Here is a 26,891-nt window from a genome sequence, read left to right on the forward strand (position 1 = left end):
GAAAGTTAGCATGGGTCAGGTTCAGATGGATGAGGCTGGAATTGAGAGCCATGCCTGAGGGAGACTCAGCAACACTAGGGATGAGTTAAGAAAATGGTGGAGTCATATATAGCTGAGGCTTCCAACCGGAGAAGTTGGGTAGAGGGTGATACCTCTCAAGAGGGGGAGAAGCAGCAGCAGCAAGTCAGAGAAGTGAGATAATGAGTGCAATTTTGGACATGCTGAGATGCAGGAATCTGAGGAACAAATACGAGGAGCTGTCCAGCGGGCAGTTAGATATTATAGGCACACAGCTTGGAAGGCAGACTCGGGAGGAGCCATCAGCAACTCAGTATCTGAACCTGGGAAGTGTGTGTTGAACAAACGGAGGTGGGGCTGAGGGAGACACTGAGGGAATCACCAGGGAGGAAAGTGAGCCTGTGAGGATGAAAAAGTGGCCGTTAGTATCCAAGGGGCCATTCTGTTCTAATGTGGATCAATCCCCCTTCAGCATGATTTCACTGAATTAAATATCAACTTTTAAAAAAACGAGATAATTCCTTGCCAGTATACTAAGAGCAAACAAAAACAAACAAAAAGCAATTAATACAAAATAGAAATAAGTGGGTTTTCAATCCAAATGTAGCAAATATTTACTGAACACCTACTATGTGCCAGCCTAGCTGCAGATGGTGTGACTGGCATGGTTAGCTTATCAGGCACCCGGCCCCACTCCTACTCTCTTCTCCAGCCCCATCTGGGAGGCCTCGGTAGTTCTGGTTCCTAGAATCTTTGCTTCAGCTGATCCACCAGTTGTTCTATGTGAGGTCTTCTGCAAATCTGGGGTCCTCATAGTGAGGAACACCTTTGTGGGAAGCTACCTTCACCTCAGCTGCCCAGCAGGCTTTAGACTTTGTCTGTTCCACAAAGCCCTGGCCTGTGCTGGGCTCCCTGTAAGAGCTGGCTTCTGCTCCAAGGTCCACCTCCAGCTCTTTCCCAGCTCCTGTGTAGGGCAGAGATGCCTTATCTGGCTGTTGGCCCCAAATGAGCAGACCAGTAAGATGGCATTTCCACCATCTCTCCAACTGCTTGCCCCGCAGGGTCTCCAGGAGTTTCCTTTCTGTCACTTCCGAGCTACAATACCACAACAGTTTCCAGAAAGTCACTTAGAATCAAGACAATATGCTTCTACTCACACAAAGCAAGAGGCTGGTTAATCTCTTACAGTCCCCACTTACTCATATAGATTTCCTCTTTCACCATTTTCTTTGGGTTCCTCATCCCCTCATCTACCCAGCAAACACTTCTCATGCACAGGTTGGGGGGTACTATGAGGGTTGCCTCTGTAACAGAGCCCTCCTTTTAGAAATTTGCTTTCAATTACATACGACTTATTGTTCTCTTGGCACATGCCATCTCTCCATTTGCATAATTCTCCAATCTACTGATTCTTTACCTTCTTCAAAACCATCACAAAAGCTGAGTGTTAATCTACTTTACTCAAGTATCCCTTTAAATTCCTGTGCTTCACTGGTTTATCACTTTGTAAAAATGCCTTCCTCAGTTGGTTCTTGGATATACTGTCTCCTAAACAAGCTTTTTTTTTAAATTGTGGTAAAATATACATAACAATAAAACTTACCATTTTAATCCTTTTTAAGTGTAGATTTAAGTGGCACTAAGTGTATTCACATTATTGTGCAATCCTCATCACTATCAATCTCCAGAACTTTTCCATTATCCCAAACCAACACAAGTTTTTGTTTTGGTTTTTGTTTTTTTTTGTTTGTTTTGTTTTGTTTTTTTTTGAGACGGAGTCTCGCTCTGTCGCCCAGGTTGGAGTGCAGTGACGCAATCTCGGCTCACTGCGAGCTCCGCCTCCCGGGTTCACGCCATTCTCCTGCCTCAGCCTCTCCGAGTAGCTGGGACTACAGGCGCCCGCCACCACGCCCGGCTAATTTTTTGTATTTTTAGTAGAGACGGGATTTCACCGTGGTCTCGATCTCCTGACCTCGTGATCCGCCTGCCTCGGCCTCCCAAAGTGCTGGGATTACAAGCTTGAGCCACCGCGCCCGGCCGTTTTTTTTTTTTTTTTTTTTTTTTGAGATAGAGTCGCCCAGCCTGGAGTGCAGAGGCATAATTTTGGCTCACTGCAACCTCTGCCTCCCTGGTTCAAGCGATTCTCCTGCCTCAGCCTCCCGAGTAGCTGGGATTACAGGTGCCTGCCACCAAGCCTGGCTAATTTTTGTATTTTTAGTAGAGATGGGGTTTCACCATGTTGGCCAGGCTGGTCTCCAACCCCTGACCTCAGGTGATCCACCCACCTCGGCCTCCCAAAGTGCTGGGATTACAGATGTGAGCCACTGCACCCGGCCCACACAAACTTTTAAAAAATGTCCAGGCCGGGCGCAGTGGCTCACGCCTGTAATCCCAGCACTTTGGGAGGCCGAGGCGGGTGGATCACGAGGTCAGGAGATCGAGACCTCAAAAAAAAAAAAAAAATGTCCAGAGGCCAGGCATGGTGGCTCACACCTGTAATTGCAGCACCGTGGGAGGCTGAGGCAGGCAGATCACCTGAAGTCAGGAGTTTGAGACCAGCCTGACCAACACAGCGAAATGCTGTCTCTACTAAAAATATAAAAATTAGCCAGGTTTGGTGGCGTGCGCCTATAATCCCAGCTACTCAGGAGGCTGAGGTAGGAGAATTGCTTGAACCCGGGAGGCAGAGGTTGCAGCAAGCCGATATTGTGCTATTGCACTCTAGCCTGGGCAACAGAGTGAGAATCTGTCTCAAAAAAAAAAAAAAAGTGGGGACATGCTTAGTTCACTTTTTGTTCCTAATTCTGAACATAGTATATGCCTCATACTCTTGGCTAATTAAAGCAGATAAGAGGTTTAATATAAAATGTACCACAGTGACAGCAATATCAGTCCATCAAACCACTTCTAAACTACTTTTCATTAAAACAAGAGGGGTAAAGCTAACCAAGAGAAAAGGGAGAAAACATAAACTTAGTCTAGCTGGGACCCAACATCAGGCTAGACTTGACCTTGGCCAGAGGTCCTAAAGAAAATAAGAATGAGGCCTTGCCGGCTGGGTACCGTAGCTCACACCTGTAATCCCAGCACTTTGGGAGGCTGAGGCAGGCAGATCACGAGGTCGAGATTGAGACCATCCTGGCCAACATGGTGAAACCTTGTCTTCTTGTTGTCGTTGCCCAGGCTAGCGTGTAGTGGTGCAATCATAGCTCACTGCAGTCTTGAACCCCTGGGCTCAGGCAATCCTCCTGCCTCAGCCTCCCGAATAGCTGGGATTATAGGTGCATGCCACCAAGCCTAGCTAATTTTTTTTTTTAAGTTTTTGTAGATATGGTATCTCCTTATGTTGCCCACGATGGTCTCAAACACCTAGGCTCAAGTGATCCTCTTGCCTCAGCCCCTCGAAGTGCTGGGATTACAGGCATGAGCCACCACACTGGGCCTGCCATCTCTTCTGAAATGACACGGACCCTTGTGGAGTCCCCAGTCAGGCTAAAAAATTAGCTGATAGGAAACAAAAGCACTAGGAGGAATAGACTGAGCCCATTACTACTGAGTAAGAGCCTTTGAGCAACTAGAAAGAACAGTGTTTCCCCAAACTGGCCTCATCGTATGAATCACACAGGCATCCATTAAACATTCCGATTCAATACTTCTGGGATGGGGTGTGGGAATATGCATGTTTAATAAGCACCTGGAGTGATTCTTACAAAAGGCAAATTTGGGAAAGAATGAACTGGAGTGTTCCATTAGCAAAGAGGGGCTGACCTAGCTGCCTGGAGCTGTGAAGGTAAAGGTTCCCAGGCAGTCTTACCATGGGATCTTGGGAGCTCCTCAGACCACTGGCTGCTTTTACCAACCCTCAAAACTCCTATGGGCCTGCTGCTTCTGCAAATTTGGCCTTTCCTCCTCCAACATCCTCCATGCAGGGCCTCTTACTTCCACCTTTGCTGCCAAAAGCCTTGGATGATCCCAAGTTCTGGCAGCCCCATGCCCTGGCTGCTTCCCTACAACTGAGCATTGACAATGAGATGTAGTCCTAATTTAGAACTAAAGAACCAGGTATTATTTGGCCAGATATTAATTAGGAAATGACTACAGATAGCTGGTGACATTAGATTCTACCTTTAGATCCAGCTGGGTCATTTTATGGAAATAACTTGGGCAGTTTATATCTACCAAATCTGAGGTCAGTGTTTACAGAGGAAGACACTGGACACCAACTATAATTGTCAGAGCTGAAATTTCACCTTGGGGCCCTCCTGATACAAGCTTGCCGAATGGAGCCTGGGAGGTTCATTCATGTTCAGCCTGCTCCAGCGCGTCCCCCTGCCTACATATGGCACAACTGTATCATCACCACTCCCTTCCTAAAACTCCTCCAGGTCAGAAAGGGTTATGATAAAACAGGCTGGTGAATCCCATTTGGCTAGAGATTCAGATGTTTTAATTAAGCAACTGTTTATTTCTTATAGGTCAAGCTGGACCTATTAATTTAGCCAGTTAGGCTTTGTTTTAATTAAAACACAATTTCTGCCAGGCATGGTGGCTCACGCCTGTAATCCCAACACTTTGGGAGGCCAAGGTGGGCGGATCACTTGAGGTCAGGAGTTTGAGACCAGCCTGGCCAACACGGTAAAACCCCGTGTCTACTAAAAATATGAAAATTAACCAGACGCAGTGGTTTACACCTGTAATCCCAGCTACTCGGGAGGCTAAGGCAGGAGAATTGCTTGAACCGGGGAGGCAGAGGTTGCAGTGAGCCGAGATTGCACCACTGCACTCCGGCCTGGGTGACAAAGTGAGACTCCATCTCAAAAAAACAAAACAAAACAAAACACAATTTCTGAAATAATCTCTGTTTATCTTCACTTCAGAAAGTTTACAGAAAGCAGTGTTTCCATGGGAAGCCAACAAGTGTTATGCAGCAGGAAAAGGTTCCATACTCCATAGGTTTGGGAAATACTATGCTAAACAAAGTGAAGTAAGTTTCTTTATTCTTTGTTTTTAGGACCTTTTTTTTTTTTTTTTTTTTTTTTTTTTTTTTGAGACGGAGGGAGTCTTGCTCTCTCTCCCAGGCGGGAGTGCAATGGCGCGATCTCGGCTCACTGCAAGCTCCGCCTCCCGGGTTCATGCCATTCTCCTGCCTCAGCCTCCCGAGTAGCTGGGACTACAGGCGCCCGCCAACACGTCCGGCTAATTTTTTGTATTTTTAGTAGAGATGGGGTTTCACTGTGTTAGCCAGGATGGTCTCGATCTCCTGACCTCGTGATCCGCCCGCCTCGGCCTCCCAAAGTGCTGGGATTACAGGCTTGAGCCACCGCGCCCAGCCTGTTTTTAGGACCTTTAATATGTCAATGTAGACTTAGGAAATTCCAATAAATGAACACAATGTACTATATTTTCTTTTTTTTGAGACAGGGTCTTACTGCGTTGTCCAGGCTGGAGTGCAGTGGTGCCATCCTAGCTCGCCGCAGTCCCAAACTCCTGGGCTCAAGGGATCCTCCTGCCTCAGCTTCTCTATTAGCTGGGACTACAAGCACACACCACTACACCCGCTAACTTTTGTGTTTTCTGTAGAGACGAGGTCTCACTATGTTGCCCAGGCTCGTCTCTTAACCACTAGCCTCAAGTGATCCTCCCGTCTCAGCCTCCCAAAGTGCTGATATTACAGGCATGAGCCACTGTGCCCAGCCTATATTTTCTAAATTAGATGAATTTATTCACAATTAAACCTTAGGTAGTTTTCCAGAGAACATTTTAGGAAATGCTGAAATAAAAGATACTGTTACCCAGAGCCAATCTGACCTAATAGAAATAAGCAGTTGCTACTTTGCTTGATCTCAGGTGAATATCTCCTACCTCTGAGGTACTATTCTCTATAACCATAAAAATCACTTCTTGGGGTTAAGGGGTAGAGCATAGTGGTTAAGTGAGAAGGTTGTCTGGATTTGTATTTGGCCTCCCATACTTATTAACCTCAGATGTGTTACCTAAATTCCCTGTACCTCAAGTTCCCTAGCTGTAAAATGGGCAATATTGGTACCTCCTCTCAAAGGCTGTGGTGAGAATTAAAGGCACACATTGGGCTATTATCAAGCAGCAGAGTGCATTGGCTCCTGAAGAGAAGTGGGTCCTCAAAGCCCATTTTTTTTATTTTCCAGCAGATAAAAGAGGGGTCATGGGGCCAGTCGTGGTAGCTCAGGCCTGTAATCCCAGCACTTTGGGAGGCCGAGATGGGAGGATCGCTTGAGCCCAGGAGTTCAAGGCCAACCTTGGCAATATGGCGAAACCCATCATTACAAAAAATACAAAAATTAGCCAAGCATGGTGGTGTGCACCTGTAGTCCCTGCTACTGGAGGATGAGGAGGTTAAGGCACGAGTACGGCTTCAGCCCAGCAGGTCGAGGCTGTGGTGAGCCAAGATTGTGCCATTGCACTCCAGCCTGGGTGACAGAGTGAGACTCTGTCCCCTAAAAAAGAAGGGTCACTTTAGAGGGTATAACAAAGTTGGCATTGGGAGTATGGTAGAATTGAGGGGTGAATGGAAGGAGTAAGCATAAGCTGAAGGGAGCCATTGTGCTGGAGCCCAAAGTATGTGAGAGGAAAAGTGGAGGTATAGGTGAGAGTAACAGGCCCAAGGTGAAGGGGAAAGTTCACTAAAACATGGAGAAAGAGGAAAATAAAAGAATCAAGTCAACCTTGTAACAGATTATACAGAAATACATGCCTATGTGGGTCAGTAAGTATATTATAAAAACAGAATAAAAGGAGGGGGAAAGAAAACAGTCAAACTTCACAATTTCTTTAAGACAGCCTTAGCTGTAGCCTATGACTCCAGTGCACACCCTGTTGCTCCCTGACTCTTAGGGAGGTTGACAACCTAGGATACCAGTTTGGACAATGTGCAAAAGTGAATTTTACTAGGATCCTCCAGCAGAAAAAGGAGTCACCCAGAATTGCACAAAACAAAGGCAGGAAAATGTTAAGATACTAATAGCTAAGAGGTAAAATAGAGAGGTTCCTCCTGGTGACTTGCAGTGCTAACCTGGGACCTCTCGGATTAGGATTTCAGTGGTCTCACTGGCATTTCATGACTGACATCTACTGCCACACAGCATTGTGGGTTACAGTGGGCAAAGTTGTTTCTCAGAAACTCTTTGGAAAACATGTGAGTGTGAATGAAACTAATAGCATCTTGTCCAACTTCAGTCATCTTCACATAAGAAACTTTAACTTCCTCAAGATTTCATGATGGCTGAGAATGAACTTACTAGGTCAGTTCTGAGAAAAGTAGTTTGGTCTCTTTAAAACCACAAAGCAACAAGTCAACTCTAAAAAGGATGTTTGTGGCTGGATACGGTGGCTCACACCTGTAATCCCAGTACTTTAGGAGGCCAAAGCGGGAGGACTGCTCGAGTTCAACAATAGCCTGAGCAACATAGTGAGACCCTGTCTCTACAAAAATAAAAATTAGCTGGGTATGATGGCACACATCTGTGGTCCCAGCTACTTGGGAGGCTGAGGCGGGAGGATCAATTGAGCCCAGGAGTTAGTTTAAGGCTGTAGTGAGCTATGACTGCCCCACTGCACTCCAGCCTGGGTGACAGAGGGAGACCCTGTCTCAATAAATAACTAAATAATAAAAAGGATGTTTGTGAGATGTTCAAATCTGTGAAAATTGAACACCATTCTTTGCTTATATTAAGGAATAATTTTTTAGGTATGATAATGTAAGTTTTCAAAAAAGAGCTCTTACCATTGAGAGATACATGCTGAAATACCTACAGTTTGCTACAAAACAATCTAGTGGGTGTGGGGAAGTAGGTCAGGGTATAAATGGAGTTAGTTTGGCCATGAGTCGCTAATTGTTGAAGGTAGGTGGTAGGTATGTGATGGTTTATTATGCTGTTCTACTTCTGCGTATGTTTGGAATTTTCCATTAAAAACTCCACAAAGCAGGCCAGGCACAGTGGCTCACGCCTGTAATCCCAGCACTTTGGGAGGCCAAGGTGGGTGGATCACGAGGTCAGGAGTTCGAGACCAGCCTGGCCAACATGGTGAAACCCCACCTCTACTACTAAAAATACAAAAATTAGCTGGGCGTTGTGGCGGGCGTCTGTAGTCTCAGTTACTCGGGAGGTTGAGGCAGGAGAATCACTTGCACCCAGAAAGCGGAGGTTGCAGTGAGCCGAGATCGCACCACTGCACTCCAGCCTGGGTGACAGAGCAAGACTCTGTCTCAGGAAAAAAAAAAAAAAAACACTCCACAAAGCAGAGATATCTCGCTGCACAGGCAGGCCATTTAATGTGTATGTGTAAATATAACAGGTATTTTATTCATGTATTCACTCATTCAAAAATATATGTAACATATTGTGACAAAATTCACATAACATAAAATTTACCATTTTAATCATTTTTTAATTTTTTATTTCTTTTTTGTAGAGGTAGAGTCTCACTGTGTTGCCCAGTCTGGTCTCAAACTCCTGGGCTCAAGTGATCCTCCCGCCTCAGCTTCCCAAAGTGCTGGGGTTACAGGCATGAGCCACCATGGCCGGCCATTTTAACCAAAGCGGAATTCAGTACTTTCACAATGTTGTGCAACTATCACCACTATACAGTTCCAGAATATTTTATCACCCCACAAGGAAACCTCAAACCCAGTTAGTCGGTCAGTCCTCATTCCTCCCCTAGCCCTTGGCTACCACTGATTTGCTTTCTGTCTGTATGGATTTGCCTATTCTGGATATTTCAGATAAATTCAACACATTTGTTTAGATTTAAATTTTATTTATTTTTATCACTAAAACATTCACAGGTTTAAGGTTTAAAAGGGTCTTCAGTGAAAAGCCTCCCTCTCACCCCTTCCCCAGCAACACAGTTCCCTATCCAGAGGCATCTTTCCAGAAATTAAAAATTCCTCTTTCTTTACCTAGATGGTAGTATTCTATACACACTGCTCTGCAGTTGGCCTTATTTCACTTATCTCAGAGATCACCCTATAACAGAACAAAAAGAGTTTTCCTTTTACAGGTGCATAGTATTCCATCATTTCAGACTGTGTTTCACACACTGTTAAGTGCTTTGGGGCTATAGAAATTAACAAAATACGGTCCTGTTCCTAGGCAGCTCAAAGTCTAAAAAGTACTTTCTTTTGAGAAGGAGTGTGGAGACAAACTATAGGTTTCAGCTTCAAGGCTGATCATAATCTCAGCTGCCTTCACAGCCAGACTATCTGGAAGGAAAAAAAGAGATCTAAAGTAAAGTGGTCTGAGAAATATTGGGGGATTGGCTAGCAGATGTTGGCAAAGGTGACAGCAAACTGCTGCCTCTCTTCCACCTTATTCTCTAAGACATAATTGATCACATCACTTATGTCCTCTCATGTTTTTTCCTATTAGAAAAGGGATTCTCATTGATGAAATTTAGAAAGTGGATAGAGAAGCAGAAGAATTATCCATATTGTTTGTAAGCATGTTAAATAGCTGCTTAAAACTGCACTGTATTGATACACCCTAACTTAATAGCTCCCTGTAGGAAAACGGCCTACTGCATGGCAAGAGTCACGCCATCTTGAAGCGAAACTGCCATGATGTTTGATCTCCACACACAAAAGTATTCTGCAGTAAAATCTTGAAACAGTGCTGTACATAGATAAACCCTCATAAAGATGCTTACCTAACCTCCCCAGTGGTCATGGTTCTTGGAAGAAAGTCTGAAGACATGACCAGCTGCACGTCTTTACCCTAAAAGATTGCTATTTATAAAGGGCGGATGCGGGGATCTACGATTCTCATGGCTGCCTAGACATCACTTCTGTTCATAAGTCCCTATGAAATGTTTCCCTCTGAGAAGCTGGGTTTGTCAGCCTCTTTCTTCAGCCTCTAAGCTCCTTGAGTCTTTGTGGGTAGGTTCGCATACACCTACTGACCGAGGAACACTTCTCATTCACTTCTGCATTTTACAGATCCAGGAACTAAAGCTACAATAAATGTTTATTTAAAGAGACAAAGAGACATCTAAGTGCATACAGTAAATGAGACAGGTAAGACATGGAGCCAGACATTTTATTTGAAAATTATCTTTATGAAATTGAAACCATAGTAATAAATAAACTTAGGGAAGATGCAGGGATAGAAAGAGAACAGTAACTGAAAGTTAACACTTTAGAAATTCCAACAATTACTGGATAGTAAAAATAAAAATAAAAAACTCTATAAATAAAATAGAGGAAGATTCACTTAAACAGAACCTTTGTATCCTCAACAACTACAGAAGATGCCTGCCAAACACATGCAATAAATGTTTGTTTAACTGAAATGAACACAACAGCTGGATGAAAAGAGACATAGGATATCTGATGGGGGTGAGAGAGGATTATCATGTGAGAAATAACTCATGCCTAAACACTGTGAGGATCATACATGATAAGTGAGGGGCAAAGACTCCATCCAGCTTATAAGTGGTAGCTGAAGCCATAGGAATAGATACAATTGCACATGCACACTATGCAGAATGAGAAGAGGTCAAGGGGAGTGTCCTGCGCACACTGACCTCAGAGAGAGCAGGGTCATGACTACTAAGAATTTTGAGCAAGACCTACTCAACCTGACCAGAAACTCTTCTTGCCTGAGGCAGGGGGAGGACAGAGCTGTCAGCAGGCCTTGGGGACTATTAGGAGTATCTAGATCAGCAGATGATTTGAGAGGGCCCAAGAGAAGGACAGGCCTATGTTTTGGGGCCTGAGAGAGGTTTCTTACCACCAGTGATTTCATCACTAGGGCTCTGAAAAATGGACAGGACACTTCCTTCCAAACAATGTAATTTTCCCTGAAAATGGACCTAATAACGTGCCTCACATTACCATCAAGGCTAAGTTGGATTCCACTGACTCATACTTCTTTTTTTATCTTTGGTTTTGATCCTTACTTGCCATACAACTCAGTAAATGACAACACTGCTCTTCTTCTACTGAATAATCTATTTCAGGGATGGGCAGTGGAAACTATAGTTGTGTTTGCTATTATTACCTGTGCCGTAGTAGAATCCTTTATAGCATTCATGTCGAATGTAAAGGAAAAGAGAACATACAAAATGAAGTAGATTGATATCTTGCTAGGTAAATCCTCTGAGATAAAATTTCTTTAAAATGGAGTCAGCTGTGTAAGAAAAAAATGGCCTCTTCTTGCCATGCTGTTTTGCATGGATGTTGTGGCTAAGAAACAGCCTTTGACTACGATAATATGTGGGTAAAAATATCTCCAGCTCCTGTTTGACTAAAAATTGCCCAAGATAAATAAGCTTTATCCCTGGCAAAATTCAATTCCCTTTGGCAGATATTTGTTAATCACCAGCTGTGTTCCAGAGCCTGTGCTGAGGACACAGAGGTGAAAAGCCATAGTCCATGGCCCCTGGTAACTCCCGGATACCCAGACATGAGGAAGGGACTCCTTGAATTATTGATGGGAAGAAAATAGTCCATTCAAAGGGAAGATGTATTCCTCATTGTAAATTAATACACGGGTACCTGTTTACTGAGAACATCATGAGCTTGGTTAACATAAGCCAATTCTTGATAATTTCTTGATAATGAGCAGCTCTGGATTTGTGGATGTTTTCAGCTAAAGATTGGGCTCTGGATCGTGCCATAGGTGCAGGTAAGTAAAATTAAATTATGGGGGGTAGGGAAGAGGAAGCTCATGTGCTCCTTCCTACAGTCCTAACTTCCACAGGGCACTGGGGCATGGCTCTTGTTTCTAACATTGGTGATTCCTATCCTTTCTCAAGAATTCTGAATCAGGTGAGAAAAAGAGAGATAGTGAGAGAGAGAGAGAGCGAGAGAGAGAGAGCAAGAGAGACAGACACAAACACACACACACACACATACACAGACACAGAGAAAGATAAACAGAAGCTGTTAAGAAGGCAGGTATCATTTTTTTTCTATTTTGGCACCATTTTCAAATAAATTTTAGTAATTGTGTCACTATCCAGCCTGGATGGATAGCCAGCTTCACTTTGACATTTCTCTTTAGATGCAACAACCTTACAGTGGAGAATTTATTTAAAATTTTAAATAGATTTTAGAGGATTCTTGGAAGCAAGAAACTACGGCTCTTGCCATTAATCTCTGACTGTGCTAAAATCAGTCCAGTTCTGGGCCAGTGCTTCAAAACCCTTCCTCTACTGTGCAAGGACAGAACAGAACTGATATGGGGGAGGGGGAGGGAACTAGCTATTTCTGCCACAGCCAATAGTAATATTATGACTGTCATCTTTCCAAGAGGTACATCAGGACACAGACTACTCAAAGGTATATGTCTGGACACTAAGATTTTAATCATTAACTCCTGCCCTTAAGGTTTTCCAGGCCCAAATCTCCTCTTCTATTCTCTGTGCCATATTATCCTGGGGTTTCAACCAAGTGCTTCAAGGTTGTATATTCAAGTTAGCTTGCTAGTGTCCTCCCTTCCTTCTTTTGCTCTTAGGTATCATTTACCTACCATAAAATTCACCCATTGTAAGTGTACAAATCATGATTTGTAGCACATTTATGGAGTGTGCAGCCATCACCCCTATGTAGTTTCAGAACATTTCCATCAGCCCAAAAAGATCCTTACTGCTCATTTGTAGTCAATCCCTATCCTACCCTAACCCAGGCAATCACAAATCTGCTTTATGTCTCTATCAGAGCTTCTTTTTTGAAGAAAATTTTGGCCTTAACCATCCAAGAACTCCTGCACCTCTACTTGAAGGTGAGGTGCCCTTCTGGCTAAGAATACAAATTATATTCTTTTTTTTTTTTTTTGAGATGGAGTCTCGCTCTGTCGCCCAGGCTGGAGTGCAGTGGCGCAATCTCGGCTCACTGCAAGCTCCGCCTCCCGGGTTCACGCCATTCTCCTGCCTCAGCCTCTCCGAGTAGCTGGGACTACAGGCGCCCGCCACCACGCCTGGCTAATTTTTTTGTATTTTTAGTAGAGACGGGGTTTCACCGTGGTCTCGATCTCCTGACCTCATGATCCGCCCACCTCGGCCTCCCAAAATGCTGGGATTACAAGCGTGAGCCACCGCGCCCGGCCACAAATTATATTCTTAAAGTTTTACAATAGAATGCAACTTTATGCCAGTGTGTCTGTTGCAGGCCATGGCCAGGTCAGCCATGGAAAGCACCTGAGTGGAAATAAATAGAAAATTCTTGCCCTGCCTCAGCCTCCTGAGTAGCTGGGATTACAGGCATGTGCCACCACGCCCGGCTAATATTTTGTATTTTTAGGAGAGATGCAGTTTGTCCACGTTGGTCAGGCTGGTCTCGAACTCCTGACCTCAGGTGATCTGCCCACCTCGGCCTCCCAGGTGGAGGCTGCGGTGAGCTGAGATGGCGCCACTGCACTCCAGCCTAGGGAACGAGAGCAAAACTCTGCCTTAAAAAAGAAAGAAAGAAAGAAAATTCTTAGGCGCTGCAGTAGAGGTACAAGAAAATGGAGATTGCTTCAAGTGCTGGCACAGCAGGCATTTCAAAGCCTCAGATATGGATAATAACCCCAAATGACGTGGCCTTCTGAGTAACAAAATGCTTTATATGGAGGTAAAAGTTGTATCTGGGTGCTAAGCAGTGAGCCCACAGTTCTACATGCTTTGGACCTGGTGGACATCTTACTCTCTGTGAGTTCTCAAGAATCATTAAATTTGGGGTATACATCCATGAGGTACAAAAGAGGCAGGCAACAGGGAGCCTCCCTGCCTCCTTGTCTCATTTATATCTTGCACTGCTCTTCTCCAGCTTCAGGAATAAGTCAGAGTAAAAAGAACTATCAACTGTGTCCAGGTTGTCTCTTGAACCCCAACAGGCTCCAACTTCTGGCTGGAGCAGTGTCTAATATGAAAGCAAACAGACTTGCTTCAATCAAAACCACAAAACATCTGCATTCTCGTCTCTCACCACAGAGCAATCTTGACCAGCCTGCCATCCAGCTCCTATGTCTCAGAAATATGGCTCAAATATGTTTTTCTGCAGGTTCCTTAGTATCCCTTCCATGGGCAGGGCACAGGCTTTGGAAAAAAAACTGATTTTAAATCTCGTTTCTCCTGCTTGCTTATCATAACTGCCCGTCATCTGTGAGCCTGGATTGTAAGAGAGGGATAATATGTAGCCAGGTAGGTTGTTGTGAGAATGAGTAAATATAAATACGAAGCTCTGTCCAGTGCCTGGCATGTAGTAAATGCTCAATATTTACTACATAATGGTAGCGCCAGTAGTCTTCACATTTTAACATGGTTGTTTTCATAGGACAATGACAAAATGTTTGTATTAGAACCTCTCCCTTGTCAAGCCAAGTTAGAGTCTTTTATTTTGGTTTGGAAAACAGTGCAACTGTTTGTTAATGCTTATCATCTAGGCTATAGAAAACACATCATAGTTCATAAAATCATTATAATCTCATTTTGGAATCAGGAAACTGAGGCTCAGAGAAGTATCTCGGCAAAGTCACTGAGGTCATCTGCATCCATCTAAAGCCAATGTCTGGCCGGGCATGGTGGCTCACGCCTGTAATTCCAGCACTTTGGGAGGCCGAGGTGGGCGGATTACATGAGGCCAGAAGTTCAAGACCAGCGTGGTCAACATGCTGAAACACTATCTCTACTAAAAATACAAAAATTAGCCAGGCATGGTGGTGCACACCTGTAATCCCAGCTACTCGGGAGGCTGAGGCAGGAGAATCACTTGAGCCCAGGAGTCTGAGGCACGAGAGTCACTTGAACCCAGGATGCGGAGGTTGCAGTGAGCAGAGATCGTGCCACTGCACTTCAGCCTGGGTGAAAAAATTAAGCCAATGTCCTTCCCACTTAAAAATACTAAAGATTGACCAGCCGTGGTAGCTCACGCCTGTAATCCCAGCACTTTGGGAGGCAGAGGCGGGTGGATCACCTGAGGTCAGGAGTTCAAGACCAGCATGACCAACATGGAGAAAACCCATCTCTACTAAAAATACAAAATTAGCCGGGCGTGGTGGCGCGTGTCTGTAGTCCCAGCCACTCGGGAGGCTGAGGCAGGAGAATCGCTTGAACCCGGGGGGTGGAGGTTGCAGTGAGCTGAGATTGTGCCATTGCATTCCCGCCTGGGCAACAAGAGCAAAACTCCATCTCAAAAAAAAAAAAAAATACTAAAGGTCTCCATAGAGCAAAGGTTCTCCACTCACCTATGGGAGCGGCAGACTTCTACCTACCACGGTGAAAACAGAGTCAATACACGACAATGTCTAATTAGAATGAACATGCTCCAATCTAAGGAGAGAGACATATTTCCCTAGGTGAGTAAGGGTCATGGTTCATATTCCAAATATGACTGGGATGATATTACACAGGGGCTCCCTGAGGGCACTTGGGAGAGAAGACTAGTAAAGAGCTCTGTGAGTCAGCCCACAGGGAAATGCAGCAGTCTTGGAGTCTGTCTCTGAAGAGTATTCTACAAAAGAATTAGGACCCACTGTGAGCCACTGTGCCCAGCCGACATTTCTTGAAAGAAGACATACAGGCCAGGCGTGGTGGCTCACACCTGTAATCCCAGCACTTTGGGAGGCTGAGGCAGGTGGATCACCTGAGGTCAGGAGGTCGACACCAGCCTGGCCAACATGGTGAAACCCCGTCTCTACTAAACATACAAAAATTAGCTGAGTGTGGTGGTGGGCACCTGTAATCCCAGCTACTTGGGAGGCTGAGGCAGGAGAATCACGTGAACCCAGGTGGCGGAGATTGCAGTGAGCCAAGATCGCACCACTGTACTCCAGCCTGGGCAACAGAGAGACTCCATCTCAAAAAGAAAAAAAAGACACACAAATGGCAAACAGGCATATGCAAAGGTGCTCAATATCACTGATCACCAAAGAAATGCAGATCAGAACTACAATAAGGTATCATCTCACCCCAGTTAAAATGGTTTATATCCAAAAGACAGGCAATAAATGCTGGTGAGGATGTGGAGAAAAGGGAAGCCTCATACATGGTTGGTGGGAAGGTAAATTAGTACAACCACTATAGAGAACATTTTGGAGGTTCCTCAAAAAACTAAAAACAGAGCTACCATATGATCCAGCAATCCCACTGCTATGTATATACCCAAAAGAAAGGAAATCAGCATATCAGAGATATCTGCTCTCTCATGTTTGCTGCAGCATGGTTCACAATAGCTAAAATTTGGAAGCAATCTAAGTATCTATCAACAGACAACTGGATAAACCAAGTGTGGTACATATACACAATGGAGTACTATTCAGCCGTAAAAAAGAATGAGGTCCTGTCATTTGCAACGCCATAGATGGAACAGGAGGTTATTATGTTAAGTGAAATAAGCCAGGCACAGAAAGACAAACATTGCATGTTCCCACTTACTTGTAGGATCTAAAAATCACAACAATTGAACTCATGGAGATAGAGAGTAGAAGGATGGTTACCAGAGGCTAAGAAGGGTAGTGGCATGGTAGGAAGGTGGGGATAGTTAAATAGTACAACAAAAATAGAATGAGTAAGACCTACTATTTGATAGCACGAGAGTGACTATAGTAAATAATAACTTAATCGTACATTTTAAAATAACTAAAAGAATGTAATTGGATTGTTTGTAACACAAAGGATAAATGCTTGAGGGGATGGATACCCCATTCTCCATGATGTTCTTATTTCACATTGTGTGCCGGTATCAAAGCATCTCCTGTGTCCCATAAATATATACACCATGTACCCACATAAATTAAAAATAAAAAAAATTTAAATAAAATACATTTAAAAAGAATGGTCAGTCTGCATCCTCTGCACCCAAGAATACATATTCCTCACAGGAGCTCACTTCTGGCAATCCATATAGTGTGTGTGTACACACACTCTATGTATATGCTTGTTGCAGAATCACCTTCTTCAGTAAATTTCTCAGGGCTAATTTCACTTTCCTCTTATTCTTCCTTTACCCTGAAGTACCTCCATACTTATATACCTAGTTGCAATTATCTGTCCGTGCATCCCATTAGATTATCATGCACTATTTATTTATTTATTTTTGAGATGGAGTCCGCTCTGTTGCCCAGGCTGGAGTGCAGTGGTGCGATCTCAGCTCATTGCAACCTCTGCCCCCCAGGTTCAAGTGATGCTCCTGCCTCAGCCTCCCAAGTAGCTGCGATTACAGTCACCCACCACCACACCCAGCTAATTTTTGTATTTTTGGTAGACACGGGAGTTTTGCCATGTTGGCCAGGCTGGTCTCGAACTCCTGACCTCAGGTGATCCACCCGCATCGGCTTCCCAAAGTGCTAGGATTATAGGAATGAGGCCACACTATTTTATATACTGCATATATTACCATCATAACTATCTTCTGGTTGACTCTACAATTAGATCTTAAGATTTATGTGGTTTTTTTTTTGTTTGTTTGTTTGTTTGTTTTCTTTAGACAGAGTTTTGCCCTTGTTGCCCAAGCTGGAGTACAATGGCGTGATCTTGGCTTACTGCAACCTCCGCCTCCAGGGTTCAAGCAATTCTCCTGCCTCAGCCTCCCAAGTACCTGGGATTACAGGCATGCGCCACCACACCTGGCTAATTTTGTACTTTTAGTAGAGACGGGGTTTCACCACGTTGCCCCGGCTGGTCTCAAGCTCCTGACCTCAGGTGATCTGCCCCCCCTCAGCCTCCCAAAGTGCTGGGATTACAGGCATAAGCCACTGTGCCCAGCTGTGTTCCACATTTTTTTAACTCTCCTCACTCCCCCAACACTAAGCCCAGAAATATATTGTATAGCAATGTTTGTGGGGTGAAAAAAAATCCTAAGAATCTTTAGATTAGGATTATACCTGAACACAAATATTAAATAAATTATCTTACTTTGCGTTAACAAAAATCAAGCAAATTATAGCAAAGTGCTGAAAAAAAAGTAATTTTTGTTGCAGAGAAATAAGTGCTTGCAGCTCATTTCTAGCCAACGGTGGTTTGGTCATAGGGAGGTTGTTAAACACCTTTCTGAGAAGCTCCCAAGGCACATGTGTTATCAGAGGGAACATATGGAACCCACCATGGGTGCAAACAGGGTGCCTGGGACTACTTGGATATATGGTTTTGTTAATTTTCCAGTCTTGTTGAAGGATTCACCTTCATTCTGATTAACTTTCTTAAATGTTTACCTTCGTATTTGCCAACTGCTTAAATTGGTGCTTCAACTGTTGTGACCATCTGCTCAGAGAAAACTTTTAGATTATGTCACAATTTTCAGAGCCTCAAATCAGTTTTAGAGCTGGAAGAGACCTTAGAAATTGGAAAGTCCAAGTCCTTCACTCTTACGTTAATGAACATCTCTTCAGTGCCTGATGTGTGTCAGCCTCAGTGCTAGGTGCTGGAGATGAAGAGACACCACACATGGCCCCCGGACTCTTAGCACTTACACTCTAGCAGGAAAGAGGAGCATCAAAACAGATTCAATAAGGTAATGTGAATGGTTATCTGATAAAAGGGAGTCCAGGGAACAAATGTGTTATGTACAAGAGGTGGGCTGAGTCTTTATATATAGTTGAATGTTGACTGAAGGGAGAGGAAGTGGGAAAAAATTAGTCAAAAATAAAACTGGAAGGCTGGGCATGGTGGATCACACCTATAATCCCAGCACTTTGGGAGGCTGAAACAGGTGGATCACTTGAGGTCAGGATTTCAAGACCAGCCTGGCAAACATGGTGAAACCCTGTCTCTACTAAAAATACAAAAATTAGCTGGGCGTGGAAGCAGGCACCTGTAGTCTCAGCTACTCTGGAGGCTGAGGCAGGAAAATCACTTGAACCCGGGAGGCAGAGGTTGCGGCGAGTCGAGATCGTGCCTCTGCACTCCAGCCTGGGCAACAGAGGGAGACCCCATCTTGAAACAAACAAACAAACAAACAAACCTGGAAAGGAAGGCAGGGGCAAGACCAATAAATATTAACTGAGCACCAACTATGTATCAGATTGCCAGACTCTATGCTCATCGCTAAAGATGTGAAAGACATAGCCTTACCCTCAAGGAGTTTATAATATAGGTGGATGTAAACAAATTACAATTCCTCACAGGAATTCACTTCCTGTGATAAATGCATGACTAGGTATATGAAAGATATAAAGGAAAGAATAATCCATTCTACTTGGAGGTGGGGACAATAGTGGGATGATTATGGAAGATCACCTGAAAAAGCTGTTTACCAGGTAGACCAGAGTGGGGAGGGCACTGTAAACAGAAGGGACAGCATGTGTACAACACAGTACGAAGTCTTCCAATAACTTTAAACAGTTTGATATGGGTATGCATTTAGTTCATTTAGGCAGTGATATGGTTTGGCTGTGCCCCCACCCAAATCTCATTTTGTAGTTCCAACAATCCCCATGTATTGTGGGAGGGAGGTAATTGAATCATGGGGGTAGTTTCCCCCATGCTATTCTTGTGATAGTGGGTAAGTTCTCATGAGATCTGACAGTTTTTTTATTTTTTTGAGAGGGAGTCTCACTCTGTCCCCAGGCTGAAGTTCAGTGGCGTGATCTCAGCTCACTGCAACCTCTGCCTCCCGGGTTCAAGCGATTCTCCTGCCTCAGCCTCCTGAGTAGCTGGGACTACAGGCATGTGCCACCACGCCCAGCTAATTTTTGTATTTTTAGTAGAGACCGGGTTTCACCATGTTGGCCAGGATGGTCTCGATCTCTTGACCTCGTGATCCACCCGCCTTGGCCTCCCAAAGTGCTGGGATTACAGGCATGAGGCACTGCACCTGGCCACGATCTGACAGTTTTATAAGGGGCTTCCCCCTTTACTTGGTTCTCACTTTTCTCTCTCCTGCCGTCATGTAAAGAAGGACGTGTTTGCTTCCCTTTCTGCCATAATTGTAAGTTTCCTGAGGCCTCCCCAGCCATGCTGCACTGTGAGTCAATTAAACCTCTTCCCTTTATAAATTACCTAGTCTTGGGTATATCTTTATTAATAAAGCAGCATAAGAACAGACTAATACAGGGAGAGTGGCAAGAGATGAGACTGGACCAATAAGACAGAGTTGAATCTTGATCGGCTGCGCATTCCAAACTAAGGAGCTTGGATTGTACCCTAGAAGAAATTAGGAATCACTGAAAGGTGAATGGATCCAGGCCTAGATATAATCAAGCTACTCTGAGCTAGCCGATAGATATACAATTAATTATATTATCATCAATTATTTTCTGTATGTTTCACAATGATAAAGGATGCTCTACTAGCAGAATGGAGAAGGGTCTGGAAGGGAGCAAGGCTAGATACAGGGACTGACCAGTTAGAGACTGTCACCTTGGTTTGTGTGAAAAATGATGAGGGCTGTAACTAAGAGGGTGACATGAAGGAATGAAGAGGAATGAACAAACAGAAGAGAAAGTTCAGTCAGAAGCTGAAGTTCACAGGACTTAGGGAGACACTGAGTATCTGGTGTAAGAGAGATGGAAGAGTCCAGGATGGCTGCTAGGTTTCTGGCAAGGGAAACTGGGAGGAAGCATTCTCTGAAAATGGAAAGAGAGGTAGATAAACAGGTTCAGGAAGAAAGATGAACTCCCATTTAGACACATGCTGCAGATGCCTGTTGGACATCCACGTGGAAATTTCTAGCAAGCAGGAGTATTTATGAGTCTAGAGCTCATATGTGATAGATGGCTGGAGATAGCCATTGAGTCATCAGAACAGAAATGGAAGCTGAAGCCACAAAAGTGATAGTCTGCATAGGCAACACAGAGTACAGGCAAGGTTATGGGGATACCAACATTTAAGTGGCAGGCAGAGGAAGAGGGAATCAGCCAAAGAGACAGAGATAGAGAAGTGTATTATATATATGTATGTATGTTTATATATACACACATATATATATCTAAATTTCTGTAAATCATTTTTTTTTGTTATATACCACTAAGAGTTATATATTATGATGTTTTGATGTCTTAAAAAAGGACCTGGCCAAGAGCATGCCTGTGATACACAAACCAACCAATCAAGAGCCATACCCCCTCTATATAGCCCATACACCCCACAAGACAATATTCCTGTCTCAATCACCCCAGGGCCAGGTACCAGGCAACTAGGGACCATCCCTATAATTTAGAGGCCTCTGAAATTATTCAAACTAGCCAATCCTAAAATGTTTACCCTGACCTGCCTTTCCTTTCCTAATGAAACTCCAATAAAGGCTCTGGCCTAACGCTTTCCCCTTGCTCCTGTGTTCTGCCTCTGACTAACCTGGTGTCTTTCCCATGTGGCTCTGCGTGGCGTGTTGTGCTTCCTATCTCCAGGACCTGTGAGTATAATGAACTTTGTTTTTCGAAGCCTCTCCTATATCTCCTTTTGTGGCCACCCCTGACTGACCATCACATAAAATAATACAGAACAATAAGAAAACAGTGACCCAGGGAAGAGGAGAATCATGAGAAACTTGGAAACAAAGTGAGAAGGTTTAAAGGAGGAAGGAGATAAAAGCGTCAAATACTGCACAGATATGAAATATGCCGACAATTTTAGAGTCTTGAATTTGGCCCTGGGACAACTTTTCCCTAGTGAACTTTGCCAGGGTGGTTTTAGTAGAGTGGTTTCAGTGGAGTACTCAAGGGCAGAAACTTGACTGAATTGAATAGAAAAGGTAGAGAAGTATAAACTGCAGATGTGGAGTATTCTTTGTAAAATACCCATCTCGGGGGGGAAAGGAGATCCGAGATAGTCTGAAGAGGATACAGGATTGAGGGCAGGGTATCGGTTTTGTTTTGAGACTGAAGAAATTTGAGCAACTGTGGGGGTGGGAGCAGCCAGTAAAGAGGGAGAGTTGAAAACAGAGAAGAGAGAATAATTGCAGGCACAACTTGCAAGAGCACAGGATGCACTGGCCAAAGACACAGGCAACTGCAAGCTGCCCAATATCTCCCTCTTCCTATCCCATTTGACAGGCTCATTTACCAGCTGTGCCCCTGGATAAACTGCATAACCTCTTGACCCTCAGCTTTAGTCTTTAAAGTGGTTATTGTCCAAGATCACGAATGGCCTCTGAAAGTAGAGTTCTTTTGATGCCAGGATTCCCCAGGACTTTCTGCTGGTGTGTTTTGCCTGTAGATCATTGGGTCAAACTAAGGTTTAAAGTTATGAGTAATTGTGCACTGCTATTGGGAATGCAAAATGGCACAGCCATTATGGAAAAACTATGGTGGTTCCTCAGAAAATTAATAATAAAATTATCATATGATCCAGCAATTCCACTTCTGGGTATATACCCAAAGAATAGAAAGCAGGGACTTGAATAGATATTTGTGCATCTATAATCACAGACGCATTATTCATAATAGCCAAGAGGAGGAAGAAACTCAAGTGTCCATTAATAGATGAATGGATAACAAAATATGGTGTAAACATACAATGCAATATTATTCATTAAAAGGGAAGGAAATTCTGACACATGCTACAATGTGGATGAACCTTGAAGACCTTATGCTAAGTGAAGCCAGTCACAAAACGGCATATAATGTATTTCGCTTGCATGAGGTACCTAGAGTAGTCAAATTCATAAAGACAAAGTAGAATGGTGGTTGCTAGGGGCAGAGGGGAGAGGAAAATACAGTTATGGCTTAACGGGCACAGAATTTCAGTGTGAGAAGACAAAAAAATTTCTGGAGATGGATGGTGGTGATGGTTGCACAACAATGTGAATGTACTTACTGTCAATGACCTGTGCACTTAAAAATGGTTAAAATGATAATTTTTATGTTACATATATTTACCACAATTTAAAAAATACATCTGCTTAAGTAAAACAAAATGTCTACAATTAGTAGAAAAAAACACTATAAATTTCATGATGTAACCTTTCTCATGCACATCAACAGGCCCAAGGATATTACTATCCAGAAGAATATAACTGATGCTTTAATAGTGACTTTTAGTTGCCAAGCAAAGATTAAATTATGGCCCATATATTCTGGTTATACCAGATAGGTAAGAGCCACATTTTGCAAACATTTCCATCAAAAATGGTTTCAATAAAAAATTTCTGATGCTTAAAGTCTGAGTGTCAGTTATCTAGAAAATTCCCCTTCATGAAACAGATTTCCTGTTGTCAGAACATGAGACATAATAATCGATAAGATATCAGAGTATGAAAAGACATTGGTGGGCAGAAAAAAATTTCATTTGAAAATCTGAAAATCTGCTGGAATACCTAGAGTTCTTCACAGAAACTCTCAGAGGCCTAGAGGCCCCTAAGTGTCACACACAAATTTACAGGAAAGAAATACCAGTTGAGTATCCCTACTATGAAAATCTGAAATCCAAAACGCTCCAATGAGCATTTCCTTTGAGTGTCATGTTGGCATTCAAAAAGTTTTTGATTTGGGGACATTTTGTACTTTGTATTTGGGGATTAGGGATGCCCAATCTGTATATTCTTTCCTGGGTAAGTCCTCAATACTTACAAATAATGTCAATAATGGTCACAAGGAAACAAGCAAACTAGCCTACAAGAAGCCCCTTTCCAAATATCCTCCTTGATTCCTGATACTAGGTGCGGAAGCATTTTTCTTAGTTTTTCAATTGTTACACTGCCCCTCTTCAAATTTTCTATTTCCTGTTCTTGTCTCCTAAATATGGGTATGTCCTGAGGGATAGGCCTTGGTCGCCTTCTCTTCTCTATGAATACTTTCCCTGTTGAAAAGATCATATACAGCTGCTCCTTGATTTTTGACGGGGTTATGCCCAGATAAACCCATCATAAGTTGAAAATATCATTAAATCAAAAATGCAGTTAGCACACCTAATCTACCAAACATCATAGCTTAGCTTAGCCTACCTTAAACATGCTCAGAACACTTACATTAGCCTATAGTTGGGCAAGCTGATTTAACACAAAACTTATTTTATAATAAAGTGTTGAATATCTCATATAATTTATTGACTACTATACCGAAAGTGAAAAACAGAATGTTTGTATAGGTATTTAAAGTACCCTGCTACTGAATGCACATGTTACCACTGTAAAGTACAACAATCGTTAAGTCAAACCATCCTGTCGGGGAGCATCTGTACACCAGTGATTTCAACCATTGTTTCTTCATGAATTACTCACACATTTACATATCTGGGCAGAGCCTCTCTTTCCTGAGATTTAGTCTTGTATTTCTAACAACTCCCTGGAAATTTTCTCTCGAATATTTCACCAGTGTTTCAAATTTTACAAATGTATTTGGGCTCTGAGTTCATTTTTCCCTTAAACCCACTTTACCTTATGGATATTCCTTTTCAGCCCCAATTTCCCAGGCTCAAAGAATTGGAGCCTTTCCTGATTTCTTTCTTTTTTTTTTTTTTGTTTTTTGTTTTTTTTTTAGATGGAGTCTCACTCTGTCGCCCAGGCTAGAGTGCAGTCATGCAATCTCGGCTCACTGCAACCTCTGCCTCCCAGGTTCAAGCAATTCTCCCTGCCTCAGCTTCCCGAGTAGCTGGGATTACAGGCGCCCACGACCATGCCCGGCTAATTTTTTTGAATTTTTAGTAGAGACAGGATTTCACCATGTTGGTCAGGCTGGTCTTGAACTCCTGACCTCAAGTGATCCGCCTGCCTTGGCCTCTCAAAGTGCAAGGATTACAGGAGTAAGCCACCGCACTCAGCTCCTTCCCTGATTTCTACCAATGTTTTTCTCTCGTCATCCACTCAGTAACTAAGGATAGTACTAATTATATAAGTACTGTGCGCTAACCAATTGCACTACTGGAGCTCCAGGATAGTACTATTCAATTATAATTTTTTTTTTTTTTGAGATGGAGTCTTGCTCTGTCGTCCAGGCTGGAATGCAGTGGCGTGATCTCTGCTCACTGCAAGCTCCGCCTCCTGGGTTCACGCCATTCTCCTGCCTCAGCCTCCCCAGTAGCTAGGACTACAGGCGCCCACCACCATGCCCAGCTAATTTTTTGTATACTTAGTAGAGATGGGGTTTCACCGTGTTAGCCAGGATGGTCTTGATCTCATGACCTCATGATCCACCCGCCTCGGCCTCCCAAAGTGCTGGGATTACAGGTGTGAGCCACCGTGCCTGGCCTTTTATTCAATTATTGTAACCTTGGTTGTTACACCTCTTACCTTTACTACCCAACACCAAGACTATCCTATTCCCTCATCCATACTATCCTATACACTTTTGCTAGGTTAATGTTTCTAAAACATTACTTGGAATATTCATGGTTCTATCATTCATTCCACAAACATTTATTCAGTGCTAATGTCATGGAAAAAGCACAATGTGGGGCTGGGCTCGGAGGCTCAGGCCTGTAATCCCAGCCCTTTGGGAGGCTGAGGTGGGTGGACTGCTTGAGCCCAGAGTTCGAGACCAGACTGGGCAATACTGCGAAATTCCATCTCTACAAAAAATACAAAAAATTAGCAGGGTGGTGGTGTGCACCTGTACTCCCAGCTCTCCGGAGGCTGAGCTGAGAGGATCGCCTGAGCCCAGGAAGTTGAGGCTGCAGTATGCCATGACCACGTCACTGCACTCCAGCCTGGGCAACAGAATGAGACCCTGTGTCAAAGAAACAAACAAACAAAAAAAGCACAATGTTATACACTCCTGAATGTAGAAATGCATTAGATAAAGGCCTGTTTACAGTTTAATAGGGGGAAAGACTTGCAAGTAAATAATTTTAGTTCAAAGTTAGAAAGTGGTAATAACTAAATACATGAAGTTCCAGAAATATGATGGACTCTCAATAGAAAGAAAAATTATTTCTAGGTGGAGATGTCACTTTACAAAGCTTTAAATAATGGAAAGAATTTCAACATTTGGAGATAAGGGGGAGGGACAGGTATTTCATGCAACGGACATGAGCAATCTATAAAAATGTAATAATTTATGCATGAAGTACTTCACAGGGTCTGGTTTACCACTGACTGAGGGAGAATGGAGGGGGAACAGCAGAAAATAAAAAAAGTTTTGAACCCAAGTTAATAAACTGGACCTTTAATCTACAGGCAACAGAGAGCCATTGGATTAGCTATTTTGGATCACGGTAGTGCTTGAAGATGGCTACACCTATAGCAGGTATAGCAGAGTGACGCTAGAGGCAGGACATCAATGAGAAAGGTACTGCACTGACACCGTGCAGGGGATGGTAATGAGAACGTTGATTAGGTGGGGGCAGTGGGTAAGAAGATGCCAGAATTACTGTAGGGGTACAATCGACAGGACTTGGCAAGTGATTGGAGCATGGAAAGAAAGGGCATCAAATCTGACATCAAAGTTTCCAAGTTGGTTGTATTAACAAAAACGGGTGCATAGCCTGGGAAGTAATTTGGGATGGAAGGGGCCAAGCTTTGTCGGGATATTAAGTGTTTATACATTTGCTGAACATCCCAGAAGACATGGGCAAGGCTTTTGGAAGTAGCTGGATACTGACGACTGAAGCTGGAGCAGAGAGGGGGTATGTTTCTGCAAAACCACATACAAAACGGACTACGGAAATCTTACTACCGAGGCTTGCCCAGGCAGGAGAGAAAGGTGTAGCATCCCTGAAGTCATCAGTCGTGTCTACTCTTCACGGCCTGCTCTCACCTCACGTTCCCCACGAAGACTCCGGGAGCAGGCGGCCGGAAGGAGCCCTTCCCTCCCTTCTCCGGTGATTTCCAGAACTTCCGTCTCTACCCGTCACCTGCTCCCAGTCAAAGGAGCTTAATAGACGGCGACGTTTTCGACTGCCCAGCCACCAGGCAGGCTGAAAGCGCATGGAGGGCATCATCCACGTTTAGACAGCTACTTGCCCACACCTCATCGAGCTCTGGGCTTTGTGCGAGCATTTGAAGAAGCGATCTGTTGCAAAGCGAGCCACACGGAGAGCCTTAGTTATCG

General features: G+C 43.6%; 1 protein-coding gene across 2 annotated transcripts in view; it reads right to left on the minus strand.

Annotated features, from left to right (window-relative positions):
* Nucleotides 1–26,890, minus strand: part of HOMER2 (homer scaffold protein 2) — a 136,801-nt gene extending 109,911 nt beyond the window's left edge. The window contains exon 1 of one of the 2 annotated variants that reach the window (XM_063638615.1): nt 26,810–26,890. In XM_063638615.1, the coding sequence (XP_063494685.1) occupies nt 26,810–26,814 (5 nt within the window). In that variant the 5' untranslated portion in view covers nt 26,815–26,890. Of the gene's footprint in view, nt 1–26,516 lie in introns of both variants that reach the window. The other variant, XM_063638616.1, reaches the window with a different exon arrangement.
* Nucleotide 26,891: the final 1 nt, after the last annotated feature.

This window comes from Symphalangus syndactylus, chromosome 5, assembly GCF_028878055.3.
Source record: "Symphalangus syndactylus isolate Jambi chromosome 5, NHGRI_mSymSyn1-v2.1_pri, whole genome shotgun sequence".
NCBI classification, from domain to species: Eukaryota; Metazoa; Chordata; class Mammalia; order Primates; family Hylobatidae; genus Symphalangus; species Symphalangus syndactylus.